Below are 20,479 nucleotides of genomic sequence, written 5' to 3'. Positions count from 1 at the left end.
TCGCTGCCAGATTGGCAGGAGCCACGCCCTCTGGCCTGCCCCCGCGAGCTGCGCGCGGGAGAACAAGCAGGAGGTAATGTCTTGCACAGCGCGCGCGAGAATGGGGCTGTGGCATCGGGCTGTCTTCATCAGGGCGGCGAGAGGGATGAGATGGGCGGAGGCGGGCTTCCCAGAGGTAGTGGCGCTGCCAAGAGCTGAGCCTGGAGCAGGCCCCGGAGTTAGGCAAAGGGAGGGCGTGTGGGGTAAAGAGGGTCTTCTGGTCGGCATATTTCGAGAGGAGGGTTCGCGGGACTTCCGCATGAGCTTCCGGGAAGTGAAAGTGGCGGGCAGCAGGGCACAGGATGAGGCTGCAGAGTGGGTAGAGCGACCGGACTAGCCGGGAAGCTAGGTCGATGGTTATGCGGGTTTGGATTACAGTTGCAGTAGTAGGGATGGTGATAAAGGGACAGACTGTAAAGCGCTTGGGAAGCACAGTTGACCCAGAGGGTGACCGAAAGAAACTGCTACAGTTAGAGAGGTGGCCTGTCGGAGACCAGTCTCTCGTGCTGTGGTTCTGACCCTTGGCCCATCAACACTTTCTTCCTTGGCTATTCACTTGTTTCTCGTTCATCTTCAACTTTTCTCTCTCTACGGAGTCCTTATCAGTATTCACAACTGCACGAATTTTTTCCATCCTGAGAAAGGGAAAGCTCCTTCAACGATCTCACATGTCACTAATTTGTTTAACAAGGTGTGTGTTGTGTCCAGTTTACCTGGCACTGACTCAGGACACAACAGGCAACAGAAGAGACCCTGTCCTTGCCTTTATGTTGTTTTTTTATAGCCATGGTAGAAACACACTGACCAAAAGAGTCACTGTAAGTGTGAGATCACACCTGATGTGGGAGCTACCGTGGAGAGCTGAGAGGATATGACTGGGAGGTCTGATCTGAAAAACAATTAGGTGTTAGATAAAGCGTGCGAGAGTTGTCCAGGCAGAGGAAATGGATTGCATGAGGCCTCAACGTGGACCAACAGGGGAGCATGGAAGCAACCAGATTCTGGCAGACATGGCTGGAGCATAGTGAGAGAGATGAGGCAGACGAGGTCCTGAGCAGTGGGCCCACAAGGCTTTGGGAAGACGCTGGGCTCCTAACAGCAAGGGGGCCGGGGTGATGCCAAAGCCTTCCCAGTGGCCTACAAGGCAATTTGTCATCCTGCTCTACCTGCCCTCTCCTTTACCTCTCAAACCTCATCATCTAGCATGTACCCTCTCCTCCATTGTAACCACATTAGCCCCTGTGTATACCATAAATATGCCAGACATCCTCCTTGGAGCCTTTGCACAAGCTTCTTGATATACCATTCCCACAGGTGTCCATATGGCTAATTCCAACTGCTTCAAGTCATTGGCCAAGCATCACTTTAATAAGGTCCTTGACCATATTCTTGACATTTGCAACACTCTGCCCTCCACCCCAGCACTCTACATCCTCTGTACTTGCTCTCCTTGTTCTCTCTATGCTAATATTTATCACCTTCTAACCATACTAGATAAACTGACTTCTTATGTGGTTATTCATGGTGTTCCATTAGATTTTTTTTTTATTTGACAGAGAAAGAGAGACAGAGAGAAAGGTCTTCCTTCTGTTGGTTCATCCCCCAAATGGCCGCCATGGCTGGCGCTGCGCCAATCTGAAGCCAGGAGCCAGGTGCTTCTTCCTGGTCTCCCATGTGGGTGCAGGGGCTCAAGCACTTGGACCATCCTCCACTGTCTTCCCAGGCCACAGCAGAGAGCTGGACTGGAAGAGGAGCAACTGGGACTAGAATCCAGCGCCCATATGGGATGCCGGTGCCACAGGTGGAGGATTAACCAAGTGAGCTATGGCACCGGCCCCCACGGTGTTCCATTAGAGAATATCAACTTTGTGAGGGCAGGAACCTTTGCTGTTTTGGTTACTGAAGTTTTCCAGGTAACTAAAACTGCTTGGCACATAGTAGGCACCCTATTAATATTTATTCAAGAATTTAGTGGGAAGGCTTTATATAAGGAAGTGGCATGATCATGTCTTGAAAAGATCATTTTGCTCTTTGGAGAATGGGTTGTAGAATAAGTTCTTTTTGGGGCCAGCGCTGTAGCATAGTGGGTAAAGCTGCCACCTGCAACACAGGCATCCCATATGGGTGCCGGTTCAAATCCTGACTGCTCCACTTCTGATCCAGCTCCCTGCTAATGTGCCTGGAAAGGCAGTGGAAGATAGCCGAAGTGCTTGGGCCCCTGCATGCATGTGGGAGACCCGGAAGAAGCTCCTGGCTCCTGGCTTTGGCCTGGCTCAACCTTGGTCATTGCAGCCATTTGGGAGGTGAATCAGCGGTTGGAAGATCTGTTTTTCTACCTCTCTCTGTCTCTCTAATTCTGCCTTTCAAATAAATAAATAAATAAATCTTTTTAAAAAAAGAATAAATTATTGAAAGTGAAGGAAGTTTGGTTCTGAAGGGGAGGAGAGTGGGTCTTGACTGGAGGAGCAGGACTCTGAGAGGAAGGTTTCATTTCTCCCTTAAAAGGGGGAAAGGAGACAAATTTACATGTTCATTTATTCATTTTTTTCTCTGAAGGAGGAAGCAAGCTCTTTTGATAAAAATGAGGTGGTAAAGAGTTTGAAACAGGCTTAGCAAGGACGCGATAGAGCAGAGTATAAAAGGGCAGGTTCTGGGCCTGGTGGCCGAGCGGATTCAAGACTACTTGGGACACCTGCCTCCCATAACAGTGCCAGTTCGAATCCTTGCTACTCTGCTTCCAATCCAACTTCCTGGTAATGCGCCCGGGGAGGCCGTGGATTATGGCCTAAATACTAGGATTCTTGTCTCCACATGGGAGACCTGGATGGAGACTTGGACTCTTGCCCTGGCCCAGCCCTGGCTGTTGTTGTTGTGTTTAGGAAATGAACCAGCAGATGAAAGACATCTCTTTCTCTCTCTCTGCCTTTCAAATAGATAAATAAATAAATAAAACTTTTTTTAAGTACAGAGCAGGTTCTGGGTTTGAAAGAAAAAGTTGCTTCCTCTGTACAAGCCTCGCTCTCCCCTAACCACTGGGAGGTGATACTCCATGCGATGGAGTTATCAAGAGATTGAATGGCAGATCCAGTAAAGCACTTGACAGGGTCTGGCACAGAGTGGGTGCTCACTGAGTTTTAGCTACTTACAGCCACTAAGAAAAGGCAGCCAGAAGAATGGAGCAGTGCAGACCGCCTGGATGCATTTTCTCATTACTAATGGTCAGCCAGCTATGACTTACTAGATCAGGAAGAGATTAGGTATAAAAATAGCTCATCTGTATCCCCTGCCTATTTGCCATCTGCTCACAGGCAAATCTTTTTTCTCTGATCCTTGGTTTCTAATGCCTGTAAAATGAAGATTTGGACTGAATGACTATGAAAGTTTGTTTTAGCATAGCCATGCTACATTCTAAGCAGAGAAGCCTCCCACCCACCCCAATGCTCCCAGACACATCTAAACAACCCCTCTCCCCACACGCGGTCACAGTAAGCATCAGTGAGACACAAATGCTCCAAAACAGGAGGTCTTGGTCCTTGACCCATCCCAGCCGTGGCCTCTTAAGCTTGCATGTCTCTAGGGCTGTACTCATGCTGGTTCCTGTGAGACCGTTTGGTTAGCCTCGGGGGTTGAACCACAGTGCCACAGCCAGTCAAGAGCAAACCCATGGGCTTCCTGAGTGCATGAGAAAAGCAAGACATGTGAATGGTGTAGGCAGGAAGGTAGCTATCGCCCCGGCTTGGCCCTGAAATAGCCTTTTGACGACTTTGGCTGGGTCTTTCTTTTTTTTTTTTTTTTTTTAAAGATTTATTTATTTATTTGAAAGGCAGCGTTACAGAGAGGGAAAGAGAGATCTGCCATCTGCTGGTTCATTCCCCAAATTGCTGCATCTTCCGGGACTGGGACAGGCCAAAGCCAGGAACCTGGAACTCCATCCAGGTCTCCCATGTGGGTGGCAGGGACTCAAGCACCTGGGGCATCTTCCACTGCTTTCCCAGACGCATTAGCAAGGATGCTGAATCAGAAGTGAAGCAGCTGGGACTTGAACCGGTGCTCATATGGGATGCCAGGGTTGCAGGCAGTGTATTAACCCACTGTGCCATAAGGCTGGCCCCTAATTGGGTCTTTCTCGTCTAGGCCATCATGAGGAAGCCACGAGGAGCTGTGGGAAGTGGTCACAGGAAGCAGGCAGCCAGCAAGAAGCGAAGAAAACAACATGCCCTTGGTAGCAGCCAGACCGCGCCTTCTGACCCTGATGGTGAGGAATGTGGCCCTAGCCAAAGGCTCGGCTGGTTTCATCAGCCGTGAAAGGGGGTAGCCTTGGGCTGGGAGTGGAGCATGGAATGTGTCAAGGCATTGAGACTGGGGATGGCACTGTGGCACTGTGAGTTAAGCCACTGCTTGTAATGCCAGCATTCCATATCAGAGTGCTGGTGCGAGTTTTCAGCTACTCCACTCCTGATCCAGCTCCCTGCTAATGCACCTGGGGAAGCAGTGGATGATGGCCCAAATACCTGGGCCCCTGCCACCTATGTTGGAGACCTGAATGGAGTTCCAGGCTACTGGTTTTGGCCTGGCCCATTCCTGGCTATTGTGGCCATTTAGGGAGTGAACTGGAAGATGGAAGATTGATTCTTTCTCTCCCTTGCCCTCTCTCTCTCTCTCTTACTCTCCCTCTCTGTGTGTCACTCTGCCTTTCATGGCATTGAGGGACTAATTGAGGACCTAGCTCTGACTACGCTGCTTTGTGACTTTGCGATAATTGCTGTGAATGGCTGCTTTCTTACTAGTGAAGTGGAGCAGTGATCTGCATTTCTTTTCTCCCACGGCTTTTGTGGGAGCACATGTTTGTGAGACTGGGAGTGTTTTATAAACAGGAAAGCTCTGTGCAAGTGTGCATTCTACATGGCTGAAACTCTTGGGTTGTCATTATGGCCCAGAAACAAAGGAGCCAGCCATACCACTGGAAATTAAGGCCAGAACCTTGGCCAAGGCTGCATAGTGCACGAGAACTCTGACTGCAGCTCCAAGGCTTAAGTAAAGGTCGGGGAAGCCCTCGGTGGGAGCATATTGCCACAGGCTGCTGTGTCCTGTGTCCCTGGTTCACAGCCTGCACAGGGAGAATCCCTGAGTGTCCTGAGGCCCCAGCAGGCCCGGCCAGACAGCAGGAAGAGGTGGTGTCGCAGGCCTCCATCTCCCCATACCATCTATTCAGAGATTCAGCTGAAGTCATAGCCTTCCGTGAGGGCCTGCTGAACTGGTACGACCGGGAGAAGCGGGACCTACCGTGGAGAAGACGGGTAGGCAGGGAAGGGAAAGGAATCGTGGGGTGGGGAGAGACTGGCACCCAACCCCCTCCATGCTAACTGCACATCTGGGTTGCATTGACAGGCAGAGGATGAGGTGGACCCAGACAGGCGGGCGTATGCTGGTCAGTACATCTCCTGAAATAGGGCTGCTTTATCTGCATGGGCTCAGCTTTGGGGGCTTCAGACAGCGAGCAGTTCAGCAGTGCCCTCATGCCAGCCCCTCTTCCCCAGTGTGGGTCTCAGAGGTCATGCTGCAGCAGACTCAGGTTGCCACGGTGATCAACTACTACACCCGATGGATGCAGGTGACTCATGGGAGGAAGGGGAGGGTCAGGAGTCAGACCCCAGATGAGAGCCTATACTTTGGGGTGGATGTAAGGAGGCTTCCTCTACCATTCTCATCCGTGACCTCATCTCTTTTTGCCTGCCTTGGGGCTGTAGAAGTGGCCAACCCTGCAGGACCTGGCCAGTGCTTCCCTGGAGGTGAGAGCCACACTAGGGTAGGGGAAATGGAAACAACTGAAGGATTGACCAGTGATCTTGTGGACCTGTGGCCCGCCCACAGGAGGTGAACCAGCTCTGGGCTGGCCTGGGCTACTATTCTCGAGGCAGGAGGCTACAGGAGGGAGCTCGGAAGGTAAGGAAACCATGGGGAGTTGGGAGTTCAGGGACCTTGAGTCTGTAGTAACCTTGAGCTTTCCTACCCCTATCAGGTGGTAGAGGAACTTGGGGGCCATGTGCCACGAACCGCAGAGACCCTGCAGCGGCTCCTGCCTGGTGTGGGGCGGTACACAGCTGGGGCCATAGCTTCCATCGCCTTTGGCCAGGTGAGCCCATAGCCCACCCCTACTTTGTGCGTGCTCACCCTCTTTCTTCCCAGTCCAGGTGACTCCTAGGCTCCTCTGTGCTAGGCAACCGGCGTGGTAGATGGGAATGTGGTGCGGGTGCTGTGCCGTGTCCGAGCCATTGGTGCTGATCCCAGCAGCGCTCCTGTCTTCCAGCAGCTCTGGTAGGATATCGGAGTGGCAGGGGAGCTTGGGAGGGATATCTCCAAAAAGTGTTTGGCTCAGAGTGACATTCCCTTCTCGTAGGAGCTTCGCCCAGCAGTTGGTGGACCCAGTACGGCCAGGGGACTTCAACCAAGCAGCCATGGAGCTGGGGGCCACAGTGTGCACCCCACAGCGCCCACTCTGCAAACAATGCCCTGTGCAGCGCTTGTGCCGGGCCCACCAGAGGGTTAGCTTCCTGGGTAAGGGGAAGTTAGGGGTCCTTGGGAGTGACTCATGTCCCATGACCCCATACCATTTGCCTCTTAGGTGGAGCAAGAACAGCTGTGTGCTTCACGGAGCCTGCCAGGCAATCCTGATGTAGAGGAGTGTGGTGAGTGCCAGCCCCAGCCCCAGCTTGTCCCAGCGCTCAGGCAGCTGCCTGTGGAGGTCTCATTCCAGTGCTTCCTAAAGGCTGAGTGCGATTCCGCAGAGCAGGCCAAAGCCTGCCCTCTGAGCCTGGCACTTAAGCCCGCCTAACCTGAGTGGGGCTCGGGGCTTTATTTCCAGCTCTTGGTACTGGACAGTGCCAGCTGTGCCCGCCTCCTTCAGAGCCCTGGGACCAGACCCTGGGAGTGGCCAACTTTCCCCGAAAGGCCAGCCGCAGGCCCCCCAGGGAGGAGTACTCTGCCACCTGTGTTCTGGAGCAGCCCAAGGCCCTTGGAGGTGCCCGCATTCTGCTGGTCCAGAGGCCGAGCTCAGGTACCCGGATCATGGATGTGGAGGGCTGTGGCATGAGCAACAAGGGAGGAATGGAGGCGTCAGCAGCTAAAAGCTAACGCGCACCGGGCTGCCCTCCCTCTCAGGTCTGCTGGCAGGGCTGTGGGAGTTCCCGTCCGTGACCTTGGAGTCCCCAGTGCAGCATCAGCACAAGGCGCTGCTTCAGGAACTGCAGAGTTGGGCTGGGCCCCTCCCTGCTGCTCAGCTCCGGCACCTCGGGGAGGTGAGTGGGCAGTGGAGGGGCCTGGGATGATGGCTCTCCTAGCCGCATCCACAGGCCTGTTTCAGCCCTTTGGCACTCCACACAGGTGGTCCACACGTTCTCTCACATCAAGGTGACGTATCAAGTGTATGGTCTGGCCCTGGAAGGCCAGACCTTGGCAAGCACACCACCTGGCGCTCGCTGGCTGACCCGGGAGGAATTTCACACTGCAGCAGTCTCCACGGCCATGAAAAAGGCACTACTTTTATTGTCTTTGTTGTACTTTTTTTTTTTTTGGCCACCCACATGTTATACAAGAAACTGTTACTGTGCAAACAGAAAAAAAAGGAATGTTTTAAATGAAAGTGCGGGGACATGAAGTGGAGGGCAGAACACGGGTCTGGCTCTTTCAGGGACGTTGCCAGCCCTTCCTCTCCCACTCTCTTCTTGGCTAGGTTTTCCGTGTGTATGAGGGCCAAAAGCCAGGGACCTGCAAGGTAAGTCTCTTGGCCTCCACCCAGCCGTCTCTTCCCAGGCCCACATCCATGGGCACTTAGCCAGTCAGCTGACACGTTTGGGTGAATCTTCTCCACTGCAGGTTTCACTAGATGGGGAGGAAAAGTTCTTGATCTGGGGACTTGACAATGGCAGGTACAGGGTCTGGGGACAAAAGCACCTTGATGAGGACAGTCCAGTTCACAGTGTGTGAAATGTTTGTGCTAGGTGTTATGGGAAATGAAATGGGGAGCCATTCATTCTGTCTGGGAGCACAGGATCTGGAAAGGCTGCTTGGGAGTGGGTGGAAATCTGGGTCCTTAAAATGAGTGGCTTTGGCCGGCGCCGTGGCTCAACTGGCTAATCCTCCGCCTGCGGCGCCGGCACACCGGGTTCTAGTCCCAGTCGGGGTGCCGGATTCTGTCCTGGTTGCCCCTCTTCCAGGCCAGCTCTCTGCTATGGCCCGGGAGTACAGTGGAGGATGGCCCAAGTGCTTGGGCCCTGCACCCCATGGGAGACCAGGAGAAGCACCTGGCTCCTGCCATCAGAGCAGTGCGGTGCGCCAGCCGCAGCGCGCCGGCCGCGGCGGCCATTGGAGGATGAACCAACGGCAAAAGGAAGACCTTTCTCTCTGTCTCTCTCTTTCTCACTGTCCACTCTGCCTGTCAAGAAAAAAAAAGAGTGGCTTCCTCAGGTTTGGGAGGGGTCTCTGCAGTAAGGATGCTCTTTCTAGATCCAAAAGTAAGGTGAGGACAGATGGGGCACAGTGCGATCTGCAGTGCTTACAGAGCAGTGGGCGTTGGCTTAGCTGGAGAGGTCAGTCAGGTGTGGACAGCAGGCTGCTACAGCATTTTAGGTGGGAGAGACATGGGCTCAGGGTTGCATCTTTGAAAGATTTTCATGAGTTACCTTTTGGAAAGTTGGCTGAAGGGGCAGATAGTGGAGGCAGCCCGAAAGCCCTCCAGGATTTCCGGCTAGAAGCTGAGCTGGATCTATAGAGTGGGAGGAGGGGAGGAAGGAGAGGATTCTGCTGCCCTTAGTTCAGTGCCTCCCTCCTCTGGATTCCGCACAGGGTTCCAAAAGGTCCCCCATGTCCGTTCCACTCGGTCGGAAAAGGCCCAGCAAGGGCCAGCAGGTCCTGGATGGTTTCCTTAGGCCCTGCATCCCCGTTGATGTGCCCAGCCTCAGCAGTACCACCCACTGATGCCTCTGGAAGACCCCCACCCACAATCCTGTTGTTTATTAAATAAAGTGCTAGTTTTTTAGAAATGTTGAGAGCTTTGCACCCTCTCCCTAATTCTCTCCCTTACCTCTGAGGGGCCAGAAAATGGTGACGTCCTGGTTCTGACTTCCACTGGCCATGCTTCCAGCCAGCCCTTGGCAGAGGGAGGAGGGGTTTTCTGTCCAAAGTGGTCTGTCCTCCCGTAGCCCTCAGCAGAGAGGGTGAACACCTGCCAGCGGCTGACACCCAACACCCTCAGGCTGGGTCTCAAGTCGGCTTTGATTGGAGCAGTGGCATCACCCTAGAGCAGGTGCTTGGGTTTAACCCTGATCCAGGCCCTTCCCACCCCAGTGGTCGCTCCCTAGGGAGAGGGGGAACACAGGGGAGGGTTTGTTCTGTCCTACATTCCTCCCTCAAATACTAAATTCTTTATTTATGGATGTAGTACATACACAGTGATACAAAAAAGCAAAGAGTTAATAACCACAACATAATAATCACAACATGAAGGGAAGTGGGATCAGAGAGATATAGGCTGCTTCAAAAGTATGTGCTGTTTCCTAATCACACTTTATATCTTGCATATGTATTAGACTGTGTAAGAAATGTCTTTTTTTTTTTTAAGATTATTTATTTGAGAGGCAGAGCTACAGAGAGGGAGAGATATAGGTCTTCCATCCACTAGTTGACTCCCAACGGCTGCAACAGCCTGAGCTAGGCAAATCTGAAACCAGGTGCCCGGAGCTTCATCTGGATCTCCCGTGTGGGTACAGGGGGCCCAAGGACTTGGGTCATCTTCTGCTTTCCCAGGCAATTAGGGAGCTGGATTGGAAGTGGAGCAACCGGGACTCGAACTGGTGTCCATATGGGATGCTGGTACTGCAGGTGGAGGGTTAACCAACTGTGCCACAGCACTGGCCCCAAAAAAGTCTTATATTTTTTTTAAAAAATCCCACCTCTTTGGAGCCCAGTCTGAGTCTCAACTTCTGGCACATCCTGATGAGATGGAAGCCACACCTGCCCCCCGACGGCAACGCTTTTCACTCTCCAGGCCTTGTGTGTGTGCGGATGTATTCCTGAGTTCCCGGGCAGGTGGCTGCACCCAGCTCTGGCCCTCAGTCTTCCTGGCCCCTGGCAGCTTGTTCCTGCACGGACTGCCACAGGGCCCTGATGTTGCCCTGGCCAAAGCCTGTGGCCCCCTGCCTCTGAATCAGCTCCAGGAAGAAGGTGTCTTCAGCAAAGAGGGACTTGGTGAAGACTTGAAGTAGAAACTTGCCTGCATGGCCATCTAGCAGGATTCCTTGTTGGGCCAGAAGGCTAGGCTTGTGCCCTGAGGCTAAGATCTGTTCCTCTTTGCCTGGCTGCTGGTAGTAGGCCTTAGGAGGAGTCAGGAGCTGGCCCTTGGCCAGTGCCACCTGCTCAGTGGCCTCCAGGATGTTTGGCGTGTAGAGCCCTACGTGTTGCAGCCCAGGCCCCCTGTGGTGGGCCAGGAACTGCTCCACCTGGTCCTGCTCGTTTGTGGCCCCCCGCAGGGACTCAGCCAGCACAAGGGTAGGGACGGCGCTGCCCACTGGGGACTGCAGGGCGGTGAGCCGCAGTCCCCCACACCCGGACTCTGCTGCCACCTCGAGGCCCAGCTCTGGATCCTCACCTGGGCTCAGTGGCAAGTGGCGAAAACCCAAGCAGTCCTCGAACCAGCGCGAAAGTGTGGGGGAACTGCCACGGTTGCAGGCCAAGGTCAAGTGGTCCACGTGGCTGACCCAGCCGGGGCCTGGCGCAGAGGTCACCGGCCGGAAGCCGGGCAGGAAAGGTCCGCGATAGCCGGCACGCTCCAGCAAGGTCAGGCTGAGATTGCCGGCAGGTGAGCTGACCACGGCGTAGGTGGCGGTTCCCTGCGCATCTTGCACGCTCACAGCGGGCACTGGCAAGCTGCAGCCCCTAGCGGCCAGCGCCCGGGAGGCGGCGCCGGCATCCTCCACGTCGAAGCACAGATTCGTGGCGCTGGGCACAGCGTGATGCGGGTCCAACCCGTACAGGGGCTCCGCCGGCCCCGCGCCCTGGTTAACCAAAAAGATGGCATCACCGCTGCGCAGAGCCAGCTGCCGCCAGCCGTTTGCCTCCCGCACCGCAAGGGGTTGGAAGCCGAAGAGGCGCTGCAGGTCGCGGGCGAGGGGCTGTCCGGCGGGCACGTGGAAGGCGATGTGGCACAGTCTGCGGGCGGGCGCCGCCATGGCGGGCTGGGAGGCGACCGGTCCTTTCCTTCTGGCGCGGCTCACTTGTCGTTTGGCACTTCGGGATTCTGAGTCCCAGGCTAGTTGTCGGAAGCCGGTCGTAAACCGGGAGAGGCCAGTTCTGTCTCCCGGGAGCGTTCCTTGCTCTTTTCCAGGCTGAAGTCTTTTGGGGCTTTTCTCCCTGCAGCACCACCTCAGCGTGGAGCCGCCTGGAGACCACCGCAGATCCCGGACCTGTGAGAACCACGCGGAGCCAGCCCTGGGGCGGAGTAGGGGGAGGGGGCGGGGCCTGTGACTCCACCTTTACCCCCAGACCCCATAGCCGCGGGTAACGCCAGGACGCCGCGCTGCTCCTCCCCAGGGTCTCCGCCCAGGGTCACACCCTTAGGGAGATCACAGTTGCTGCCTTCACTCGGTGCCAAGTACTCGGCTCTCCCTCATGCCCCAACTCAGCAGAGACTCAGCCCCGGGTGAGAGGATCCTGAATTCTCCCTCAAGCACAGACTTTCTTAGCAGTTTCATGTTTTTCTTTACAATTCAGGAATTTTACTTTATTCTTTTGAGGATTTTATTTATTTAAAAGGCAGAGTTACAGGGAGTGGGGAATAGAGAGAGTTAGCTTTGCCATCTACCGGTTCACTCACCAAACGGTTGCAAAGGTCCGAGCTGGGCCAGGTGGAAGCCAGGAGCTTCTTCCTGGTCTCCCACATGGGTGCAGGGGCCCAAGCACTTGGGCCATCTTCCGCTGTTTTCCGTGATGCATTGACAGAGAGCTGGATGGGAGCAGGACGTTGGTGTCGCAGGTGGCAGCTTAACCTGCTACACCACAGTGCCCGGCCCCTTATGCTCCTTTAATATTAAAACATCAGCAACATTAGGGGGCAGGCATTATGGCATAGAAGGTATAGCACCATCTGTGATGCTGGCAAACCATACGGGTGCTGGTTTGTGTCCCCACTGCTCCGCTTCCGATCCAGCTCCCTGTTAATGGCCTAGGAAAGTATCTGGGACCCTGCTTCCTAGGTGGGACACCTAGATGAAGCTCCTGGCTTCAGCCTGGTCCAGCTCTGTTGCAGCCATCTGGGAAGTGAACCAGCAGATGGATGATCTCTGTGTTTCTCCCCCCTCTCTCCATAACTCTTTTAAATAAATACATCTTTTTAAAAAAAAATACGCTAAAATGTTTCAAGTTACACAATTTGGCTCCCTCTCTGAAATGGTCCAAAGAAGTGGTGTTATGGGAAGATGGGCCATTGAGTTGGTTCTACATCTCTCCTTCCATTTGTGCCATCTCTCAGCCGCATCTGTCTTGTCAATCTCACATCTCAACACTTTAACTCCCTTGTCCCAAGCAAAATTTGGAGAAAATCCTGGTAGTTCAGGCCCGGAAAGAACAGCTGCACTGGTGTTCTTCACCCTCCCCACCCTGTTAGGACTGGAACTCAGGAGTCCTTACACTTTTAAGTTTCCTAGCTGGGCACTGAGCCAGGGATTTCTGGGCACCCTTCTACTCTTGGAACCTAGGACTGCATGAGATCACTGGATTGAGTTAATTAGTTTTCTGACTTCAGCTGGGTGGCCTTTCAGGGGTTAGCCAAGGGCATCCAAGATGGGCAAACTGCATTAGCAAAAGCTCTGTGAGAATGTGAGCCCCACTCCCAGAGGAGCAATGAAACATGCTGCTGGGGAGGCAGCTGGGATGGCTGCCAGGGTTCAAGGCATTGCAAGAGATGCCTTTGTCAGGCAGCCTGATCAGCTTCACAGGCAGAGGGAGAAGGATGTCATGGGTTAGGGCTTAGACAGAGGCCTGGGGACTGGCACTGTGGTATAGTGGGTAAAAGCCACCGCCTTCAGTGCTGGCATCCCATATGGGCACCGGTTCGAGTCCTGGCTGCTCCACTTCCAAGCCAGCTCTCTGCTGTGGCCTGGGAAAGCAGTGGAAGATGGCCCAAGTCCTTGGGCCCTGTACCCACGTGGGCAACTCAGAAGAAGCTCCTGGCTCCAGGCTTCGGATCGGTGCAGCTCTGGCTGTTGCGGCCATTTGGGGAGTGAACCAGTGGAAGACCTCTCTCTCTCTGCCTCTGCCTGCCTGCCACTCTGCCTTTCAAATAAATAAATAAATCTTTAAAAGAAAGAGGCCTGGCTGGGTGTTTAGGCCTGTAGCCTGGAGAACAGTACCCAGAAAGGGCCAGGACTGGTAGTGAGGAGCTCTGACCTGGCCAGCTGTGGGGCAAGGGCAGACAAAGTAGCAAAGGTCATAGAGTCACAAAGAGGAACTGCAGCAGGATCAGGAATAACAGGCATGGGGAGGGTTACTCCTCCCTAGTCCTGAACACTGAGAATGTTTTGTGGATTCCTGGGGAAAGAGCTCTGCACACAGGGCTCTGTAAGGGCTGGGGTGGACCGGGTCCGAGGCCCCACGAGGAAGCAGTTCTAGAGTTTCCAGGTCTTGGGTCCAGCTGCAGGAATTTCCAATCATGAGCCACAGGTACAAAAGAGCAGAAATAAGACTTCTGGTCCCTCATTTGCCATCTGCTCCGGATAAGGGTTCTAGAAACTAAGTGGGGGCTATCTTAAAGATGAGGATGATTATGGTTGGGGCACGGTGGCCTACACGGGGCTGTTCTTGACCTTGATCTAGGGCTCAGACTGGGCTCTTAAGAGTTGAAATGGGGACAGAGGGAATCGTGGATGCGGGGTCTCCCCCCTGGCCAGACTCCACTTCCCGCAGTTCTGACGGTGTGCAGGCAGTGATCTACGTAGGACATTTGTTCCCTTACAGCAGGACCCTGGGGGACGTTCCCAAGGTCGGTCCTCCGAACCTGGCCGCCATGCCCTCTCTCTGGGTCTACCGGTGGCACAGGGTAGAAGGGCAGGTCGAGACCGAGGTGAACCGGAGGCCAACATGAATGGTGCGGAGCCGAGTGGCGGCACCGCTGGAGGCTTTCTGCCATTTCGGCCTTCTACCGTGCCTAGGTCGCCAGGTGAAGCAGGGAGCTGTGGGGGCTGAGGAGCCAAAGTCGTGGATCCGCGTCCCTCCTCCAGCTCTCAGCCTAGCCCTGGCGGCGAGCAGAGGAACTCTGCTTCCTCGGAAATCCTAACCTCCGTCCCCTTCCTGCAGCTACTCGCAGATCAACGGGAAGTCCAGCTCGCTACTTTCTGGCTTCATTGCCCCTCACCTTAGCTCTGTCTTTGCCCTCCGGCCGAGGCGACCCCGGAAGCTCTCACCTTCTAGCCCCGCCCCTCCGGCTTCCCACCCTTGCCTTCCCGCGGCGATGGCCCCGGAAGTTCGCCCTCCCCTGGCCCCGCCCCGCCTGATCGCCCTCCTCTTTGCCGGTCCGCGGAGGCGGCCCCGGAAGTTCCCGCCTTTCTGGCCCCGCCCCTCCCGATAGCCCTCCTCTTTGGTTTCCGGCGGAGGCGGTCCCGGAAGCCCCCACTTTCTAGACCCGCTCCTGCCCCGCCCCTTGGCTCCTCGTTGGTGGAGGACTTGACATTTTCTGAGTGACTCAGAATACCTCACAGAGAAGGTGACATTTAAAATTTGTGTGTGTACATAACATAGTCCCTGTTCTTGTGCCAACTATTTCTGTATTCTGCATCCATGAAGCAACAGTTCTCGATTTCCCTCTGCCTGCAGCCCTGGCACCCACTACTCTACTTTCTATGATTTTTGAATGTTCGAGGACTGTCTTAAGCGGAAGCACACAGTATTTGTGTGTGTGTGTGTGTGTGTTTTAAAGTGACTGGCTTATTTCATTTAGCATAAGTAATGTCCTCAAAGTTGTTAGAGCATGTGTCAGAATTTTGAGGTTTTTGTTTTGTTTTTTGAGCGAAGGAAGTGAGGGCGCAAGCCAGGTGGCTTTCAAGGGAAGGTGATTCTTTCTCGGTAGACTGAGGAGCAAGTGAACAAGCCCTGGCAGAGGGGTGGGGTTGGTGTGTTACAGCGGCAGTGAGGGAGGGGGAAGAGCAGGAGTGCTAAGTGAGTCAGGTGCGATAGGACTGTGACTTACTCTGCTGAGATACGAAGCCGGAGACTTCTGAGCAGGATAACTGGAACGGACGCGGCGTTTCTATTGACCCTCCCTGGCTGCTGTGTGACAGCAGGCTGGAGGGGAGGCTGTCGCTTCTGAAGGACCTTTGAGTTGAGACCAGAGGTTGAGTAGGAATTGACGAGCTGAGTCTGTGTTTGTTGTTGGAAGGCGTCGGAAGGGCATAGAAGTGTTCCGGGTGAAGAGCACAACTTAGCCAAAGGCCTGCAGACTTGGTCAGCAGTTGTCAGTCACTAAATTGTTTCATCTTGTAGACTGCACCCTTCCTGCCCCTCACAGGGCCCTCTTCAGGTCTCTGGGGACCCTTGCTAGCTATAGAACAGCAGGAACCATCAGTCAGTATTGCTTCCATTTATTGTCACCAGATCTTGAAAGCACTCTCTTCTGTTACTGGGAAGGGAGAATCCCACTTGGGTAAGACCACACCAGGGCTCTGAGTCCTCTGGATCTCACCTAAGCTCACATTGCCTGCCTTACTGATTTTCTTCTTTTTCTTATGTCTTTACTCTCACATTATATATACATTTGAAAGGCAAAGTTACACAGAGAGAGGGAGAGACAGTGAGGGAGATCTTTCATCTGCTGGTTTACTCCTCTGGCTTCAGCAGCCAAAGCTGGGCCGATCCAAAGCCAGAAGCCAGGAGCTTCCTCCAGGTCTCCCACGTGGGTGCAGGGGCCAAGGACTTGGGCCATCTTCTGCTTTCCCAGGCCATAGCAGGGAGCTGGATCGGAAGTGGAGCAGCCAGGACTTGAACCAGTATCCCTATGGGATGTGGGAAGGTGGCAACTTTACCAGCTATGCCATCAGGCCCCTATCCTTTTTCTTAATGCATCCAGTATTTGGTTGGAGTTCCACTTCATTACATGTAAACTACTGCTATGGGTTGGATGTTAGTTTGAGGGTCCCCAAAGGCATGTGTGTGCAAAGCTTGGTCCTAATGTATGTCACTGGTACTAGGAAGGTGGACACTTAATCTAATGATTATGTTTAGAGGTAGGGCCTTTGGGAAATGGTTAGATTGGACTAGGTTGTTAGGGTGGAGCCCCTGTGACAGGTGTCATGTGGTGCTCCATGTCACCTCAGGACCTCTGCCAGCAGAAAAGCCTTTACCAGAGGCCAAACCAAGCGAGCTCTCCCAGCGTTGGCCTGTAAACCAAAGTAAGCCTCTTCCCTTCATAAGTAGCCTGTGCCAGATATTTCATTGTAATGAGAAACTCACCAGTATACCTACTGTGATCTTTTTTTTTTTTTTTTTTTGACAGGCAGAGTGGACAGTGAGAGAGAGAGACAGAGAAAAGGTCTTCCTTTTGCTGTTGGTTCACCCTCCAATGGCTGCCGCGGTAGCGCACTGCGGCCGGCGCACCACGCTGATCCGATGGCAGGAGCCAGGGGCTTATCCTGGTCTTCCATGGGGTGCAGGGCCCAAGCACTTGGGCCATCCTCCACTGCACTCCCTGGCCACAGCAGAGAGCTGGCCTGGAAGAGGGGCAACCGGGACAGGATCGGTGCCCCGACCGGGACTAGAACCCGGTGTGCCGGCGCCGCAAGGCGGAGGATTAGCCTAGTGAGCCGCAGCGCCGGCCCCTACTGTGATCTTTTTAATGGCTACATAAAATCCTATTATGTGGATATGTTATAGTTAATTTAACCAGCCCCACTGAACATGCAAGTGGTATCCTATTTTAGTTGTTTATAAAATGCCACACTAAACATTCTCTTCCTAAGTCTTTGTGCCTATATAAAGTGCATTTATAGGCTGATTTCTGGGAAGTAGAGTTGTTGGGCTAAAGGCTCTGTGTGTGTGTGTGTTTTAATTTGAGAGACAGAGAGAAAGAGAGTGAGCAAGCTTTTATCTACTTGTTTGTGCTGCTAATGCCCCTAACTGTTGGGACTGGTCCAGGCCAAAGCCAGGAGCTAGAAGCTCAGCCCAGGTCTCTCACACAGGTGACAGGTACCCCGTGACGTGAGCCATCATTGCTGCTCCTCAGGATCTGCATTAGCAGGAAGCTGGAGGCAGGAGCTGGAGTGGATATTGAACACAGCTACTCTGAGGATGGGTTGTGGGCATCTTAACTGTTTTTTTTTTTTTAAGATTTATTTATTTGGAAGACAGAGCAACAGACACACACACACACACACACGTGTACTAGTTCACTTCCCCAGTGGTCACAACAGTCAGATCTGGGTCAGGCTGAAGCTAGGAGCCACGAACTCCATCTGGGTCTCCCACACTTGTGGCAGGTACTTATGTACTTGGGCAATCTTGTACTGCCTTCTCTGACATATTAGCAGGGAGCTGGATCAGAAGTGGAGCATCTGAGACTGGAACCGGCTCTCCAGTATAGGGTGCCTGCATCAGAAGTGTCAGCTTAACCTGCTGCACCACAACACTAGCCCCAGTTTAACTGGTGGCTTCACGTGGTAGGCCAGACGCTTACCTCTGCCCATTTTTAAATGCTGATGCCACCTAGGGCTTTGGGTGCCAGCCCTATGTGCAGATGATTCCCACAGTTATAGCCTTCTTCCTAACCTTTATTCCATATTTATTTGCTGTCTTTACTTGGATGCCCCATAGCCACCCCAAATCCATCATGCCCAGCATTGTCCTCTCTCTCCTTCACAGCTGTCCCATTACTTTCCAGGGACCCTAACCAAAAACCTGCAGGTTTGAAACTCCCTTTCCTTCCACCCTTACCTCTAGTCAGTCACCCTACTCCTGTCCATTCTATTTCCATAATATCTCTGGAAACATCACATCTTTCTTCCTCCTTCTGCCACCACCCAAGTCCTGGTCACCACCGTCTTAGTATTATCTGGGTACTAAAATAACTTTATGATTGCTTCACTGGGTTTGGACTTGCTATACTCCAAACTATTCTCCACCCTGTAGCCAAAGCTGGCTTTGAGAAATGCATATTTATTATATGACTGTCCTTAAAACCCAGTGGTAAATTCTGATTGCTCTTAGGGTCAAGGCAGACAATTTCCCCATGGTTATTAGGCCTTGAAAAACTTCCAGATTTTCTTCCCACCACTATCCTCCTTCACCGTACTGTCACTAGTTTCCTAAAAGTTTCATGCTTTTTCCTACTTAACTGTTTTTGTCTTTGCTCTTCTCTCCTAATTCCCGCCCCCCCCCCCTTGACCTGGCCAGCATCTTATCAATCAGTAGGTCTCAGAATAAATTTCCCTTGTCTTGAGGATACCTTCCAAGACTCCTGAAACTTAGACTCCCAAGGGTTGGCACATGTTGGAAGCTTTAAAAATACTTAGGAACTGAGGGCCCAAAGAACCCAGGCTGCAATTTCTCACATGACCTCTAGGTGTCACCCTTGGCCTCGGCTTGTTATGAGAAACTCTACTGCTTCTTCCAGATCTAACACCTCCATCTTCCTTGGCCAGTGCCCTTAACAGGATGACTAATCATCCCAGTTTTTTCAAGACTGAACTTTCAGTGCTAAAACTGGGATGGTCCTGGATAATTGGGATGATTAATTTTACAACCACAGGGAGAGGAATCAAAATCCTCCTGTCTTTGCCAGATGGAAGTCTAGGTCCAGCAAGAGAACTTAGCCCCACTCAAAGCAGTGCTGTGATATAGTGGGTAAAGCTGCTGCCTGCAGTGCTGGTGTCCTATATGGGTGCTGGTTCGAGTCCCAGCAGCTCCACTTCTGATCCAGCTCTCTGCTATGGCCTGGGAAAGCAGTAGAAGATGGCCCAAGTCCTTGGGCCCCTGCACCCATGTGGGAGATTTAGAAAAAGGTCCTGGCTCCTGCTCTGGCCATTGAGGCCATTTGGGGAGTGAACCAGTGGATGTATGATCTCTCTGCCTCTGCCTCTCTGTAACTCTGCCTTTCAAATAAGTCTTAAAAAAAAGAAAGTCAATGGTTAATACAATTGTTGATTTTTTTTTTTTTAAAGGAACTTAGCTCCACTCCAGCCTGTCCTCTCACAACAACATCCCTGGTGCACGAATATTACATGCCACCTGGTTGTTGTAAGAATTTAGGCAGAGAAAGTATATATACTTCAGTAAACAGAAAGATACCTACCTGTGTCTGACAATAGTTATTAAGTGCCACTGGGTATAACAGAGTTATACATATTATTTCCAATCTTTATGGAAACGCTAAGCGTAAAGATTATTCTTCTTTCAGAAATGAGAAAACAGACTCAGAGGGGTTAAGTAACCAGCCCAAGTCACACAGCTGTTGTGTGACATGAAGAGATTCAAACCCTTATTTGTCCAGCTACGGAGCTCCTCCTATTTTCACTGAAATTCAGCCTGTCCATTTTTCTCCTGCTCTGATCTTCATTTGGAAACCCAGGGATGTGAGTGGGAGGCAACAGACAAGTGCAGGTGGAAGGGTGGAGAAGCCCTGCAATGAGGCATTAGGTGGGGGGGCAGGGGGAACACATAGCACCGACATCTTGCCTGTTTGCACGTGAGTGGCTATGCCACATTAGGTAGATGTGGACATAGCCTGGGGACCTCCAGGAACGTCCATTCACAGCCATTATGCTGACACCAGGCCTTATCCTCACTGAGGAGTCAGGACGGTATTTTCCAGAGTCCTAGGTAGACCCAGTTGGCTTTTATCTGATTGCAAATGGACTTGTGGACAGCGGGGGGAGTCATGAGGAGCTAGCATCAACTGGAGGGACAAGTGAGTAGTTGGAGGCTGGGTGGGGACTGTGACGAGGCCTGACTGGAATGGGCACATGTCCACTCCACATGAGGTATAACAAGCCAGACTGAAATTCCTTCACATCAAAAAACAAAACTCAGACATCCCTCAAGAATCTGAAGTTCTCTGGCACAAAGTTGCTCTACAGATGCTGTGGGCCTTGAGCTATGCAGGTCCATTCACTGCATTTTCTTGGTGCTGTCCGAAGTCTCTTAGGATGTAAAGTCTATAATGTGCCACCTTGGCCCCAGATCTGTCTGTCCCCTGGACCTGTATCATTCATTGCCCAGTGGCCAGTTTCTGGTAAGTGGCTCAACTCTTGGCAGGCAAGTAGTTAATACAAGTCATTAGTAGAGCTAGGCCATGTCTCAGTTCTTCCTGGCTGGCCTTCCATGGCCTTCCACCTTCTCCAGAGAACCGGACCTTGCATATTCTAGGGCAGGCTGGAGGCCTGTATGTAATGCAAGGCCAGAGGGGATG

The 20,479-nt window shown here is 52.8% G+C and overlaps 2 protein-coding genes across 4 annotated transcripts; one reads left to right on the top strand and one right to left on the bottom strand.

Annotated features, from left to right (window-relative positions):
* MUTYH (mutY DNA glycosylase) lies at positions 1 to 12,407 on the top strand. 3 transcript variants are annotated; one of them, XM_062191181.1, is made up of 16 exons: positions 1 to 73; positions 4,174 to 4,294; positions 5,146 to 5,336; positions 5,428 to 5,467; positions 5,577 to 5,650; positions 5,787 to 5,828; positions 5,911 to 5,982; positions 6,059 to 6,172; positions 6,257 to 6,354; positions 6,437 to 6,581; positions 6,662 to 6,725; positions 6,902 to 7,093; positions 7,198 to 7,334; positions 7,420 to 7,569; positions 7,769 to 7,810; positions 8,881 to 9,072. In XM_062191181.1, the coding sequence occupies exons 2-16, from the start codon at positions 4,180 to 4,182 to the stop codon at positions 9,010 to 9,012; spliced, it is 1,608 nt and encodes a 535-aa protein (XP_062047165.1). In that variant the 5' UTR covers positions 1 to 73; positions 4,174 to 4,179; the 3' UTR covers positions 9,013 to 9,072. The 3 variants fall into 3 exon arrangements, with proteins under 3 accessions (XP_062047165.1, XP_062047164.1, XP_062047163.1); XM_062191180.1 differs by lacking the exons at positions 1 to 73; positions 8,881 to 9,072 and adding exons at positions 147 to 175; positions 11,449 to 12,407; XM_062191179.1 differs by lacking the exon at positions 1 to 73 and adding an exon at positions 155 to 175.
* HPDL (4-hydroxyphenylpyruvate dioxygenase like) lies at positions 9,601 to 11,693 on the bottom strand. Its single transcript, XM_062191183.1, has one exon. It carries the CDS (start codon positions 11,259 to 11,261, stop codon positions 10,146 to 10,148), a length of 1,116 nt encoding a protein of 371 aa, XP_062047167.1. The 5' UTR covers positions 11,262 to 11,693; the 3' UTR covers positions 9,601 to 10,145.
* Positions 12,408 to 20,479: the final 8,072 nt, after the last annotated feature.

Source organism: Lepus europaeus, chromosome 5 (genome assembly GCF_033115175.1).
Source record: "Lepus europaeus isolate LE1 chromosome 5, mLepTim1.pri, whole genome shotgun sequence".
NCBI classification, from domain to species: domain Eukaryota; kingdom Metazoa; phylum Chordata; class Mammalia; order Lagomorpha; family Leporidae; genus Lepus; species Lepus europaeus.
Note: the sequence above shows the minus strand (reverse complement) of the source record. Positions and strands in the feature narration are given on the sequence as shown.

Bases quoted from the DNA above. Each gene is read 5' to 3' on its own strand.
- MUTYH (XM_062191181.1), top strand. From the start codon at position 4,180: ATGAGGAAGCCACGAGGAGCTGTGGGAAGTGGTCACAGGAAGCAGGCA. The intron at 7,094-7,197 runs GTACCCGGATCA...CCTCCCTCTCAG, and splicing joins GGTCCAGAGGCCGAGCTCAG to GTCTGCTGGCAGGGCTGTGG. The intron at 7,335-7,419 runs GTGAGTGGGCAG...CACTCCACACAG, and splicing joins AGCTCCGGCACCTCGGGGAG to GTGGTCCACACGTTCTCTCA.
- HPDL (XM_062191183.1), bottom strand. From the start codon at position 11,261: ATGGCGGCGCCCGCCCGCAGACTGTGCCACATCGCCTTCCACGTGCCC.